This window comes from Coregonus clupeaformis, chromosome 26, assembly GCF_020615455.1.
Source record: "Coregonus clupeaformis isolate EN_2021a chromosome 26, ASM2061545v1, whole genome shotgun sequence".
Classification (NCBI taxonomy): domain Eukaryota; kingdom Metazoa; phylum Chordata; class Actinopteri; order Salmoniformes; family Salmonidae; genus Coregonus; species Coregonus clupeaformis.
In genome coordinates this window covers 50,372,642-50,387,641 of record NC_059217.1, presented here as the reverse complement: position 1 = coordinate 50,387,641, position 15,000 = coordinate 50,372,642, and the positions used below count along the sequence as shown (strand labels likewise).

The 15,000-nt window shown below is 42.3% G+C and overlaps 1 protein-coding gene across 1 annotated transcript in view; it reads left to right on the top strand.

Annotated features, from left to right (window-relative positions):
* Positions 1-15,000, top strand: part of cacna1ha (calcium channel, voltage-dependent, T type, alpha 1H subunit a) — a 144,811-nt gene that overhangs the window by 3,806 nt on the left and 126,005 nt on the right. Inside the window, exons 2-3 of the mRNA XM_045207652.1 lie at positions 2,645-2,802; positions 4,450-4,583. Of these exons, the coding sequence (XP_045063587.1) occupies positions 2,645-2,802; positions 4,450-4,583 (292 nt within the window). The remainder of the gene's footprint in view (positions 1-2,644; positions 2,803-4,449; positions 4,584-15,000) is intronic.

The following is a 15,000-nucleotide window of genomic DNA, read 5'->3' as shown; positions in this document are numbered from 1 at the left end:
CGTATTCACGATACAGCACTGCCTCTTACCTGTGACCGTATTCACTATACAGCACTGCCTCTTACCTGTGACCGTATTCACGATACAGCACTGCCTCTTACCTGTGACCGTATTCACGAAACAGCACTGCCTCTTACCTGTGACCGTATTCACGATACAGCACTGCCTCTTACCTGTGACCGTATTCACTATACAGCACTGCCTCTTACCTGTGACCGTATTCACGAAACAGCACTGCCTCTTACCTGTGACCGTATTCACGATACAGCACTGCCTCTTACCTGTGACCGTATTCACGATACAGCACTGCCTCTTGTGCCTTATTGCTTAATTATACCATGGCATTGTTCAATACTTGTTTTTTTGATTGGCTCTGAAGGGCATTCCAGATTGTGCGTCATGTCCCTAATAATGCACGGGTATAATTCACTGGGGCTATGAAGTTCATTCTTACATGTCCTGTGTTTGAGCTGCTGTTGAAAGCGTTATTGGAAGTGTTGAGTAATGATGTTCATAATAGCAAGCCGCTGTAGGGCCTGAATGGTTCGCTTGGCAAAGCTAAGCGAGTATGTTTGTTTGGTTACCAAGGCAACTACTGTAGCTATTTAGTAAACTTGCTAGCGACCTTCAGGTGGAAGTTGGAAGACATTTCTACCGGTCTAATGTGTTAAATTGTAGACTTGGTATAAAGCGAGATGATCAACTCGTTCTCTGGAAAATAATGCTCCGTGGAAGGTCAGTGCCGCATGGCGCGTTCAACACTTTTTTTTTTTGGGTTACTACATGATTACATATGTGTTATTTCATAGTTCTGATGTCTTCACTATTATTCTACAATGTAGAAAATAGTTTTTTTTTAAAAGAAAGAAAAACCCTTTGAATGAGTAGGTGTTCTAAAACGTTTGACTGGTACTGTATATGTTAGGCTGTGTTGTAGTGTATAGTATGTTATGTACAGTTCCTTCGGAAAGTATTCAGACCCCTTGACTTTTTCCACATTTTGTTACGTTACAGCATTATTCTAAAATGGATTAAATAGTTTTTTTCCCCCTCATCAATCTACACACAATACCCCATAATGACAAAGCAAAAACAGGTTTTTAGAAATGTTTGCTAATTTATATACAAAATAAACTGAAATATGACATTTAAATAAGTATTCAGACCCTTTACTCAGTACTTTGTTGAAGCACCTTTGGCAGCGATTACAGCCTCGAGTCTTCTTGGGTATGACACTACAAGCTTGGCACACCTGTATTTGGGGAGTTTCTCCCATTCTTCTCTGCAGATCCTCTCAAGCTCTGTCAGGTTGGATGGGGAGCGTCGCTGCACCGGTATTTTCAGGTCTCTCCAGAGATGTTCGATCGGGTTTAAGTCCGGGCTCTGGCTGGGCCACTCAAGGACATTCAGAGACTTGTCCCGAAGCCACTCCTGCATTGTCTTAGCTGTGTACTTAGGGTCATTATCCTGTTGGAAGGTGAACCTTCACCCCAGTCTGAGGTCCTGAGCGCTCTGGAGCAGGTTTTCATCAACGATCTCTCCGTACATTGCTCCGTTCATCTTTCCCTCGATCCTGACTAGTCTCCCAGTCCCTGCCGCTGAAAAACATCCCCACAGCATGATTCTGCCACCACCGTGCTTCACCGTAAGGATGGTGCCAGGTTTCCTCCAGACGTGACGCTTGGCATTCAGGCCAAAGAGTTCAATCTTGGTTTCATCAGACCAGAGAATCATGTTCCTCATGGTCTGAGAGTCTTTAGGTGCCTTTTGGCAAACTGCAAGTTGGCTGTCATGTGCCTTTTACTGAGGAGTGGCTTCCGTCTGGCCACTCTACCATAAAGGCCTGATTGGTGGAGTGCTGCAGAGATGGTTGTCCTTCTGGAAGGTTCACCCATCTCCACAGAGGATCTCTGGAGCTCTGTCAGAGTGACCATTGGGTTCTTGGTCACCTCCCTGACCAAGGCTCTTCTCCCCCGGTTACTCAGTTTGGCCGGGCGGCCAGCTCTAGGAAGAGTCTTGGTGGTTCCAAACTTCTTCCATTTAAGAATGATGGAGGCCACTGTGTTCTTGGGGACCTTCAATGCTGCAGACATTTTTTGGTACCCTTCCCCAGATCTGTTCCTCGACACAATTCCTTCGACCTCATAGCTTGGTTTTTGCTCTGACATGCACTGTCAACTGTGGGACCTTATATAGACAGGTGTGTGCCTTTCCAAATCATGTCCAATCAATTGAATTTACCACAGGTGGACTCCAATCAAGTTTTAAAAACATCTCAAGGATGATCAATTGAAACAGGATGCACCTGAGCTCAATTTTGAGTCTCATAGCAAAGGGTCTGAATACTTATGTAAAAACGTTTTTTCTGTTTTAAATTTGATAAATTTGCAAACATTTCTAAAAACCTGTTTTCGCTTTGTCATTATGGGGTATTGTGTGTAGATTGCTGAGGATTTTTATTTATTTAATCCATTTTAGAATAAGGCTGTAACGTAACAAAATGTGGAAAGAGTAAAGGGGTCGGAAAACTTTCCGAAGGCACTGTATATGTTATAGTATGTAGTATGTTATGTAGATAGTAGACTATGTTATAGTATGTAGTATGTTATGTAGATAGTAGACTATGTTATAGTATGTTATGTAGATAGTAGACTATGTTACAGTGTATATTCCTTAACCCTGGTCTCTACGTGGTTTGAACACGTCTCCATGATAGTGATTCTCCTGAACTGCGTGACTCTGGGGATGTTCCAGCCCTGTGAAGACGTCACCTGTCAGGCAGAGTGGTGCCTCATACTACAAGTACTGTATCACTTTGAACCTCTCACATTTAACCTCTCACCTATAACCTCTAACCTCTAACCTCACACACCTCGTGGTGCCTCATACTACAAGTCCTGTATCACCTTGAACCTCTCACTTTTAACCTCTCACCTCTCACCTATAACCTCTCACACCTCATGGTGCCTCATACTACAGGTCTGACCTTTAACCCCTCACCTCTCACCTATAACCTCTAACCTCTCACACCTCATGGTGCCTCATACTACAGGTCTGACCTTTAACCCCTCACCCCTCACCTCTAACCTCTCACACCTCATGGTGCCTCATACTACAGGTCTGACCTTTAACCCCTCACATCTCACCTATAACCTCTCACACCTCATGGTGCCTCATACTACAGGTCTGACCTTTAACCCCTCACCTCTCACCTATAACCTCTCACACCTCATGGTGCCTCATACTACAGGTCTGACCTTTAACCCCTCACCCCTCACCTCTCACCTCTAACCTCTCACACCTCATGGTGCCTCATACTACAGGTCTGACCTTTAACCCCTCACCTCTCACCTATAACCTCTCACACCTCATGGTGCCTCATACTACAGGTCTGACCTTTAACCCCTCACATCTCACCTATAACCTCTCACACCTCATGGTGCCTCATACTACAGGTCTGACCTTTAACCCCTCACCTCTCACCTATAACCTCTCACACCGCATGGTGCCTCATTCTACAGGTCTGACCTTTAACCTCTCACCTATAACCTCTAACCTCTCACACCTCATGGTGCCTCATACTACAGGTCTGACCTTTAACCCCTCACCTCTCACCTATAACCTCTCACACCTCATGGTGCCTCATACTACAGGTCTGACCTTTAACCCCTCACCTCTCACCTATAACCTATAACCTCTCACACCTCATGGTGCCTCATACTACAGGTCTGACCTTTAACCCCTCACCTCTCACCTATAACCTCTAACCTCTCACACCTCATGGTGCCTCATACTACAGGTCTGACCTTTAACCCCTCACATCTCACCTATAACCTCTAACCTCTCACACCTCATGGTGCCTCATACTACAGGTCTGACCTTTAACCCCTCACATCTCACCTATAACCTCTCACACCTCATGGTGCCTCATACTACAGGTCTGACCTTTAACCCCTCACCTCTTTAACCTGTCTCCTATAACCTCTCACCCTTCAGAATATGCTTTGGATAATGTGTCATCCCATCCTTTTCAAATGGTATGGTTGTTTTTTCTAACTGTGTTCTCCCGTTCTAGGTGTTTGATGACTGTATCTTTGTCTGTTCCCGTTCTAGGTGTTTGATGACTGTATCTTTGTCTGTTCCCGTTCTAGGTGTTTGATGACTGTCTCTTTGTCTGTTCCTGTTCTAGGTGTTTGATGACTGTCTCTTTGTCTGTTCCTGTTCTAGGTGTTTGATGACTGTATCTTTGTCTGTTCCTTTTCTAGGTGTTTGATGACTGCATCTTTGTCTGTTCCTGTTCTAGGTGTTTGATGACTGTATCTTTGTCTGTTCCTGTTCTAGGTGTTTGATGACTGTCTCTTTGTCTGTTCCTGTTCTAGGTGTTTGATGACTGTATCTTTGTCTGTTCCTGTTCTAGGTGTTTGATGACTGTATCTGTTCCTGTTCTAGGTGTTTGATGACTGTATCTTTGCATTTTTCGCGGTGGAGATGGTCATTAAGATGGTGGCTCTGGGGATCTTCGGTTCTAAGTGTTACCTTGGCGACACCTGGAACCGACTGGACTTCTTCATCGTCATGGCAGGGTCAGTGTTCTATTCCCACAATGCTCTGGGGTTAGCTTGGGGTTAGCTTGGGGTTAGCTTGGGGATAGCTTGGGGTTAGCTTGGGGATAGCTTGGGGTTAGCTCTGGGGTTAGCTTGGGGTTAGCTTGGGGTTAGGGACAAGAGACCATCAAAATGGAATCTATAGAACCTTACGTATACAGTGAGGGAAAAAAGTATTTGATCCCCTGCTGATTTTGTACGTTTGCCCACTGACAAAGACATGATCAGTCTATAATTTTAATGGTAGGTTTATTTGAACAGTGAGAGACAGAATAACAACTAAAAAATCCAGAAAAACGCATTTGTCAAAACTATTATAAATTGATTTGCATTTTAGTGAGGGAAATAAGTATTTGACCCCTCTGCAAAACATGACTTAGTACTTGGTGGCAAAACCCTTGTTGGCAATCACAGAGGTCAGACGTTTCTTGTAGTTGGCCACCAGGTTTGCACACATCTCAGGATGGATTTTGTTCCACTCCTCTTTGCAGATCTTCTCCAAGTCATTAAGGTTTCGAGGCTGACGTTTGGCAACTCGAACCTTCAGCTCCCTCCACAGATTTTCTATGGGATTAAGGTCTGGAGACTGGCTAGGCCACTACAGGACCTTAATGTGCTTCTTCTTGAGCCACTCCTTTGTTGCCTTGGCCGTGTGTTTTGGGTAATTGTCATGCTGGAATACCCATCCACAACCCATTTTCAATGCCCTGGCTGAGGGAAGGAGATTCTCACCCAAGATTTGACGGTACATGGCCCTGTCCATCGTCCCTTTGATGCAGTGAAGTTGTCCTGTCCCCTTAGCAGAGAAACACCTCCAAAGCATAATGTTTCCACCTCCATGTTTGACGGTGGGGATGGTGTTCTTGGGGTCATAGGCAGCATTCTTCTTCCTCCAAACACGGCGAGTTGAGTTGATGCCAAAAAGCTCGATTTTGGTCTCATCTGACCACAACACTTTCACCCAGTTCTCCTCTGAATCATTCAGATGTTCATTGGCAAACTTCAGACGGCCCTGTATATGTGCTTTCTTGAGCAGGGGGACCTTGCGGGCGCTGCAGGATTTCAGTCCTTCACGGCGTAGTGTGTTACCAATTGTTTTCTTGGTGACTATGGTCCCAGCTGCATTGAGATCATTGACAAGATCCTCCCGTGTAGTTCTGGGCTGATTCCTCATCGTTCTCATGATCATTGAAACTCCACGAGGTGAGATCTTGCATGGAGCCCCAGGCCGAGGGAGAATGACAGTTATTTTGTGTTTCTTCCATTTGCGAATAATTGCACCAACTGTTGTCACCTTCTGACCAAGCTGCTTGGCGATGGTCTTGTAGCCCATTCCAGCCTTGTGTAGGTCTACAATCTTGTCCCTGACATCCTTGGAGAGCTCTTTGGTCTTGGCCATGGTGGAGAGTTTGTAATCTGATTGATTGATTGCTTCTGTGGACAGGTGTCTTTTATACAGGTAACAAGCTGAGATTAGGAGAACTCCCTTTAAGAGTGTTCTCCTAATCTCAGCTCGTTATCTGTATAAAAGACACCTGGGAGCCAGAAATCTTTCTGATTGAGAGGGGGTCAAATACTTATTTCCCTCATTAAAATGCAAATCAATTTATAACATTTTTGACACGCGTTTTTTCAGGATTTTTTGGTTGTTATTCTGTCTCTCACTGTTCAAATAAACCTACCATTAAAATTATAGACTGACCATTTCTTTGTCATTTGGCAAACGTACAAAATCAGCAGGGGATCAAATACTTTTTTCCCTCACTGTATTCTATCTAGACGAAAAAGAGACATCCACAGGGACGTTCCTTAAGAATCGTCTGCTGCTAAAGTCTAGCTGAACTTCCTAGGAGGTGTTGGAGTTTGGAGCCTGCTGGGAGAAACACATGCTCAGTGTCACTGTTTCAGCAAGGAGAAAAGTGTGTGTGTGTGTGTGTGTGTGTGTGTGTGTGGGAGACGTTAGATTGTGGTTGCTTGGCGTGATGTATTGTTGTCTCTACCTTCTTGCCCTTTGTGCTGTTGTCTGTGCCCAATAATGTTTGTACCATGTCTTGTGCTGCTAACATGTTGTGTTGCTGCCGTGTTGTTGTCATGTTGTGTTGCTGCCATGTTGTTGTCATGTGTTGCTGCCATGCTATGTTGTTGTCTTAGGTCTCTCTTTATGTAGTGTTGTGGCGTCTCTCTCTTTATGTAGTGTTGTGGCGTCTGTCTTTATGTAGTGTTGTGGCGTCTCTCTTTATGTAGTGTTGTGGTGTCTCTCTCTTTATGTAGTGTTGTGGTGTCTCTCTTTATGTAGTGTTGTGTTGTCTCTCTTTATGTAGTGTTGTGGTGTCTCTCTTTATGTAGTGTTGTGGTGTCTCTCTTTATGTAGTGTTGTGGCGTCTCTCTTTATGTAGTGTTGTGGTGTCTCTCTTTATGTAGTGTTGTGGCGTCTCTCTTTATGTAGTGTTGTGGTGTCTGTCTTTATGTAGTGTTGTGGCGTCTCTCTTTATGTAGTGTTGTGGTGTCTCTCTTTATGTAGTGTTGTGGTGTCTCTCTTTATGTAGTGTTGTGTTGTCTCTCTTTATGTAGTGTTGTGGTGTCTCTCTTTATGTAGTGTTGTGGTGTCTCTCTTTATGTAGTGTTGTGGCGTCTCTCTTTATGTAGTGTTGTGGTGTCTCTCTTTATGTAGTGTTGTGGCGTCTCTCTTTATGTAGTGTTGTGGTGTCTCTCTTTATGTAGTGTTGTGGCGTCTCTCTTTATGTAGTGTTGTGGTGTCTCTCTTTATGTAGTGTTGTGGTGTCTCTCTTTATGTAGTGTTGTGGTGTCTCTCTTTATGTAGTGTTGTGGTGTCTCTCTTTATGTAGTGTTGTGGTGTCTCTCTTTATGTAGTGTTGTGGCGTCTCTCTTTATGTAGTGTTGTGGCATCTCTCTTTATGTAGTGTTGTGGTGTCTCTCTCTTTATGTAGTGTTGTGGTGTCTCTCTTTATGTAGTGTTGTGGTGTCTCTTTATGTAGTGTTGTGGTGTCTCTCTTTATGTAGTGTTGTGGTGTCTCTCTTTATGTAGTGTTGTGGCGTCTCTCTTTATGTAGTGTTGTGGTGTCTCTCTTTATGTAGTGTTGTGGTGTCTCTCTTGTTGTGATGTGTATTTGGTCCTATATTTATATATTTATGTATTTATTTATTTCATCCCATCCCCCGTCCCTGCAGGAGGCCTACAGTCAGTGTCCAGACTTCAGTTAATATTATAATAGGCTACATGAGGCCTGCGGTCAGTGTCCAGACTTCAGTTAATATTATAATAGGCTACAGGAGGCCTATAGTCAGTGTCCAGACTTCAGTTAATATTATAATAGGCTACAGGAGGCCTGCGGTCAGTGTCCAGACTTCAGTTAATATTATAATAGTAAACATGAGGCCTACAGTCAGTGTCCAGACTTCAGTTAATATTATAATAGGCTACAGGAGGCCTGCGGTCAGTGTCCAGACTTCAGTTAATATTATAATAGGCTACATGAGGCCTACAGTCAGTGTCCAGACTTCCGTTAATATTATAATAGGCTACATGAGGCCTACAGTCAGTGTCCAGACTTCAGTTAATATTATAATAGGCTACATGAGGCCTACGGTCAGTGTCCAGACTTCAGTTAATATTATAATAGGCTACATGAGGCCTACAGTCAGTGTCCAGACTTCAGTTAATATTATAATAGGCTACATGAGGCCTACGGTCAGTGTCCAGACTTCAGTTAATATTATAATAGGCTACAGGAGGCCTGCGGTCAGTGTCCAGACTTCAGTTAATATTATAATAGGCTACATGAGGCCATCAGTCAGTGTCCAGACTTCAGTTAATATTATAATAGGCTACATGAGGCCGTCAGTCAGTGTCCAGACTTCAGTTAATATTATAATAGGCTACATGAGGCCTGCGGTCAGTGTCCAGACTTCAGTTAATATTATAATAGGCTACAGGAGGCCTACAGTCAGTGTCCAGACTTCAGTTAATATTATAATAGGCTACATGAGGCCGTCAGTCAGTGTCCAGACTTCAGTTAATATTATAATAGGCTACAGGAGGCCTGCGGTCAGTGTCCAGACTTCAGTTAATATTATAATAGGCTACATGAGGCCTACAGTCAGTGTCCAGACTTCAGTTAATATTATGATAGGCTACATGAGGCCTACAGTCAGTGTCCAGACTTCAGTTAATATTATAATAGGCTACATGAGGCCTACAGTCAGTGTCCAGACTTCAGTTAATATTATAATAGGCTACATGAGGCCTACAGTCAGTGTCCAGACTTCAGTTAATATTATAATAGGCTACATGAGGCCGTCAGTCAGTGTCCAGACTTCAGTTAATATTGTAATAGGCTACATGAGGCCTGCGGTCAGTGTCCAGACTTCAGTTAATATTATAATAGGCTACATGAGGCCTGCGGTCAGTGTCCAGACTTCAGTTAATATTATAATAGGCTACAGGAGGCCTACAGTCAGTGTCCAGACTTCAGTTAATATTATAATAGGCTACATGAGGCCTACAGTCAGTGTCCAGACTTCAGTTAATATTATAATAGGCTACATGAGGCCTACAGTCAGTGTCCAGACTTCAGTTAATATTATAATAGGCTACATGAGGCCTACAGTCAGTGTCCAGACTTCAGTTAATATTATAATAGGCTACATGAGGCCTGCGGTCAGTGTCCAGACTTCAGTTAATATTATAATAGGCTACATGAGGCCTACAGTCAGTGTCCACACTTCAGTTAATATTATAATAGGCTACATGAGGCCTACAGTCAGTGTCCAGACTTCAGTTAATATTATAATAGGCTACATGAGGCCTACGGTCAGTGTCCAGACTTCAGTTAATATTATAATAGGCTACATGAGGCCTTCAGTCAGTGTCCAGACTTCAGTTAATATTATAATAGGCTACATGAGGCCTGCGGTCAGTGTCCAGACTTCAGTTAATATTATAATAGGCTACATGAGGCCTACAGTCAGTGTCCAGACTTCAGTTAATATTATAATAGGCTACATGAGGCCTACGGTCAGTGTCCAGACTTCAGTTAATATTATAATAGGCTACATGAGGCCTTCAGTCAGTGTCCAGACTTCAGTTAATATTATAATAGGCTACATGAGGCCTGCGGTCAGTGTCCAGACTTCAGTTAATATTATAATAGGCTACATGAGGCCTACAGTCAGTGTCCAGACTTCAGTTAATATTATAATAGGCTACATGAGGCCTACAGTCAGTGTCCAGACTTCAGTTAATATTATAATAGGCTACATGAGGCCTACAGTCAGTGTCCAGACTTCCGTTAATATTATAATAGGCTACATGAGGCCTGCGGTCAGTGTCCAGACTTCAGTTAATATTATAATAGGCTACATGAGGCCTACAGTCAGTGTCCAGACTTCCGTTAATATTATAATAGGCTACAGGAGGCCTGCGGTCAGTGTCCAGACTTCAGTTAATATTATAATAGGCTACATGAGGCCGTCAGTCAGTGTCCAGACTTCAGTTAATATTATAATAGGCTACATGAGGCCGTCAGTCAGTGTCCAGACTTCAGTTAATATTATAATAGGCTACATGAGGCCTACAGTCAGTGTCCAGACTTCAGTTAATATTATCATAGTAAACATGAGGCCGTCAGTCAGTGTCCAGACTTCAGTTAATATTATAATAGGCTACATGAGGCCTACAGTCAGTGTCCAGACTTCAGTTAATATTATAATAGGCTACATGAGGCCTACAGTCAGTGTCCAGACTTCAGTATATATTTTAATAGGCTACATGAGGCCTACAGTCAGTGTCCAGACTTCCGTTAATATTATAATAGGCTACATGAGGCCTACAGTCAGTGTCCAGACTTCAGTTAATATTATAATAGGCTACATGAGGCCTACAGTCAGTGTCCAGACTTCAGTTAATATTATAATAGGCTACATGAGGCCTGCGGTCAGTGTCCAGACTTCAGTATATATTTTAATAGGCTACATGAGGCCTACAGTCAGTGTCCAGACTTCAGTTAATATTATAATAGGCTACATGAGGCCTACAGTCAGTGTCCAGACTTCAGTTAATATTATAATAGGCTACATGAGGCCGTCAGTCAGTGTCCAGACTTCAGTTAATATTATAATAGGCTACATGAGGCCGTCAGTCAGTGTCCAGATTTCAGTTAATATTATAATAGGCTACATGAGGCCTACAGTCAGTGTCCAGACTTCAGTTAATATTATAATAGGCTACATGAGGCCTACAGTCAGTGTCCAGACTTCAGTTAATATTATAATAGGCTACATGAGGCCGTCAGTCAGTGTCCAGACTTCAGTTAATATTATAATAGGCTACATGAGGCCTTCAGTCAGTGTCCATACTTCAGTTAATATTATAATAGGCTACATGAGGCCTACAGTCAGTGTCCAGACTTCAGTTAATATTATAATAGGCTACATGAGGCCTATAGTCAGTGTCCAGACTTCAGTTAATATTATAATAGGCTACATGAGGCCTGCGGTCAGTGTCCAGACTTCAGTTAATATTATAATAGGCTACATGAGGCCTACAGTCAGTGTCCAGACTTCAGTTAATATTATATAATAGGCTACATGAGGCCTACAGTCAGTGTCCAGACTTCAGTTAATATTATAATAGGCTACATGAGGCCGTCAGTCAGTGTCCAGACTTCAGTTAATATTATAATAGGCTACATGAGGCCTACAGTCAGTGTCCAGACTTCAGTTAATATTATAATAGGCTACATGAGGCCGTCAGTCAGTGTCCAGATTTCAGTTAATATTATAATAGGCTACATGAGGCCGTCAGTCAGTGTCCAGACTTCAGTTAATATTATAATAGGCTACATGAGGCCTACAGTCAGTGTCCAGACTTCAGTTAATATTATAATAGGCTACAGGAGGCCTATAGTCAGTGTCCAGACTTCAGTTAATATTATAATAGGCTACATGAGGCCTACAGTCAGTGTCCAGACTTCAGTTAATATTATAATAGGCTACATGAGGCCGTCAGTCAGTGTCCAGATTTCAGTTAATATTATAATAGGCTACATGAGGCCTACGGTCAGTGTCCAGATTTCAGTTAATATTATAATAGGCTACATGAGGCCTACAGTCAGTGTCCAGACTTCAGTTAATATTATAATAGGCTACATGAGGCCGTCAGTCAGTGTCCAGACTTCAGTTAATATTATAATAGGCTACATGAGGCCTATAGTCAGTGTCCAGACTTCAGTTAATATTATAATAGGCTACATGAGGCCTACAGTCAGTGTCCAGACTTCAGTTAATATTATATAATAGGCTACATGAGGCCTACAGTCAGTGTCCAGACTTCAGTTAATATTATAATAGGCTACATGAGGCCGTCAGTCAGTGTCCAGACTTCAGTTAATATTATAATAGGCTACATGAGGCCTACAGTCAGTGTCCAGACTTCAGTTAATATTATAATAGGCTACATGAGGCCGTCAGTCAGTGTCCAGATTTCAGTTAATATTATAATAGGCTACATGAGGCCGTCAGTCAGTGTCCAGACTTCAGTTAATATTATAATAGGCTACATGAGGCCTACAGTCAGTGTCCAGACTTCAGTTAATATTATAATAGGCTACAGGAGGCCTATAGTCAGTGTCCAGACTTCAGTTAATATTATAATAGGCTACATGAGGCCTACAGTCAGTGTCCAGACTTCAGTTAATATTATCATAGTAAACATGAGGCCGTCAGTCAGTGTCCAGACTTCAGTTAATATTATAATAGGCTACATGAGGCCTACAGTCAGTGTCCAGACTTCAGTTAATATTATCATAGTAAACATGAGGCCGTCAGTCAGTGTCCAGACTTCAGTTAATATTATAATAGGCTACATGAGGCCTACAGTCAGTGTCCAGACTTCAGTTAATATTATAATAGGCTACAGGAGGCCTACAGTCAGTGTCCAGACTTCAGTTAATATTATAATAGGCTACATGAGGCCTACAGTCAGTGTCCAGACTTCAGTTAATATTATAATAGGCTACAGGAGGCCTGCGGTCAGTGTCCAGACTTCAGTTAATATTATAATAGGCTACATGAGGCCTACAGTCAGTGTCCAGACTTCAGTTAATATTATAATAGGCTACAGGAGGCCTACAGTCAGTGTCCAGACTTCAGTTAATATTATAATAGGCTACAGGAGGCCTGCGGTCAGTGTCCAGACTTCAGTTAATATTATAATAGGCTACATGAGGCCTACAGTCAGTGTCCAGACTTCAGTTAATATTATAATAGGCTACATGAGGCCTACAGTCAGTGTCCAGACTTCAGTTAATATTATAATAGGCTACAGGAGGCCTGCGGTCAGTGTCCAGACTTCAGTTAATATTATAATAGGCTACATGAGGCCTACAGTCAGTGTCCAGACTTCAGTTAATATTATAATAGGCTACATGAGGCCTACAGTCAGTGTCCAGACTTCAGTTAATATTATAATAGGCTACATGAGGCCTACAGTCAGTGTCCAGACTTCAGTTAATATTATAATAGGCTACATGAGGCCTTCAGTCAGTGTCCAGACTTCAGTTAATATTATAATAGGCTACATGAGGCCTACAGTCAGTGTCCAGACTTCAGTTAATATTATAATAGGCTACATGAGGCCTACAGTCAGTGTCCAGACTTCAGTTAATATTATAATAGGCTACATGAGGCCTACAGTCAGTGTCCAGACTTCAGTTAATATTATAATAGGCTACATGAGGCCTACAGTCAGTGTCCAGACTTCAGTTAATATTATAATAGGCTACATGAGGCCTACAGTCAGTGTCCAGACTTCAGTTAATATTATAATAGGCTACAGGAGGCCTGCGGTCAGTGTCCAGACTTCAGTTAATATTATAATAGGCTACATGAGGCCTACAGTCAGTGTCCAGACTTCAGTTAATATTATAATAGGCTACATGAGGCCTACAGTCAGTGTCCAGACTTCAGTTAATATTATAATAGGCTACATGAGGCCTACAGTCAGTGTCCAGACTTCAGTTAATATTATAATAGGCTACATGAGGCCTTCAGTCAGTGTCCAGACTTCAGTTAATATTATAATAGGCTACATGAGGCCTACAGTCAGTGTCCAGACTTCAGTTAATATTATAATAGGCTACATGAGGCCTACAGTCAGTGTCCAGACTTCAGTTAATATTATAATAGGCTACATGAGGCCTACAGTCAGTGTCCAGACTTCAGTTAATATTATAATAGGCTACATGAGGCCTACAGTCAGTGTCCAGACTTCAGTTAATATTATAATAGGCTACATGAGGCCGTCAGTCAGTGTCCAGACTTCAGTTAATATTATAATAGGCTACATGAGGCCTGCGGTCAGTGTCCAGACTTCAGTTAATATTATAATAGGCTACATGAGGCCTGCGGTCAGTGTCCAGACTTCAGTTAATATTATAATAGGCTACATGAGGCCTACAGTCAGTGTCCAGACTTCAGTTAATATTATAATAGGCTACATGAGGCCGTCAGTCAGTGTCCAGACTTCAGTTAATATTATAATAGGCTACATGAGGCCTGCGGTCAGTGTCCAGACTTCAGTTAATATTATAATAGGCTACATGAGGCATACAGTCAGTGTCCAGACTTCAGTTAATATTATAATAGGCTACATGAGGCCTACAGTCAGTGTCCAGACTTCAGTTAATATTATAATAGGCTACATGAGGCCGTCAGTCAGTGTCCAGACTTCAGTTAATATTATAATAGGCTACATGAGGCCTACAGTCAGTGTCCAGACTTCAGTTAATATTATAATAGGCTACATGAGGCCTACAGTCAGTGTCCAGACTTCAGTTAATATTATAATAGGCTACATGAGGCCTACAGTCAGTGTCCAGACTTCAGTTAATATTATATAATAGGCTACATGAGGCCTACAGTCAGTGTCCAGACTTCAGTTAATATTATAATAGGCTACATGAGGCCTTCAGTCAGTGTCCATACTTCAGTTAATATTATAATAGGCTACATGAGGCCTACAGTCAGTGTCCAGACTTCAGTTAATATTATAATAGGCTACATGAGGCCTACAGTCAGTGTCCAGACTTCAGTTAATATTATAATAGGCTACATGAGGCCGTCAGTCAGTGTCCAGACTTCAGTTAATATTATAATAGGCTACATGAGGCCTTCAGTCAGTGTCCAGACTTCAGTTAATATTATAATAGGCTACATGAGGCCTACAGTCAGTGTCCAGACTTCAGTTAATATTATAATAGGCTACATGAGGCCTTCAGTCAGTGTCCAGACTTCAGTTAATATTATAATAGGCTACATGAGGCCTACAGTCAGTGTCCAGACTTCAGTTAATATTATAATAGGCTACATGAGGCCTACA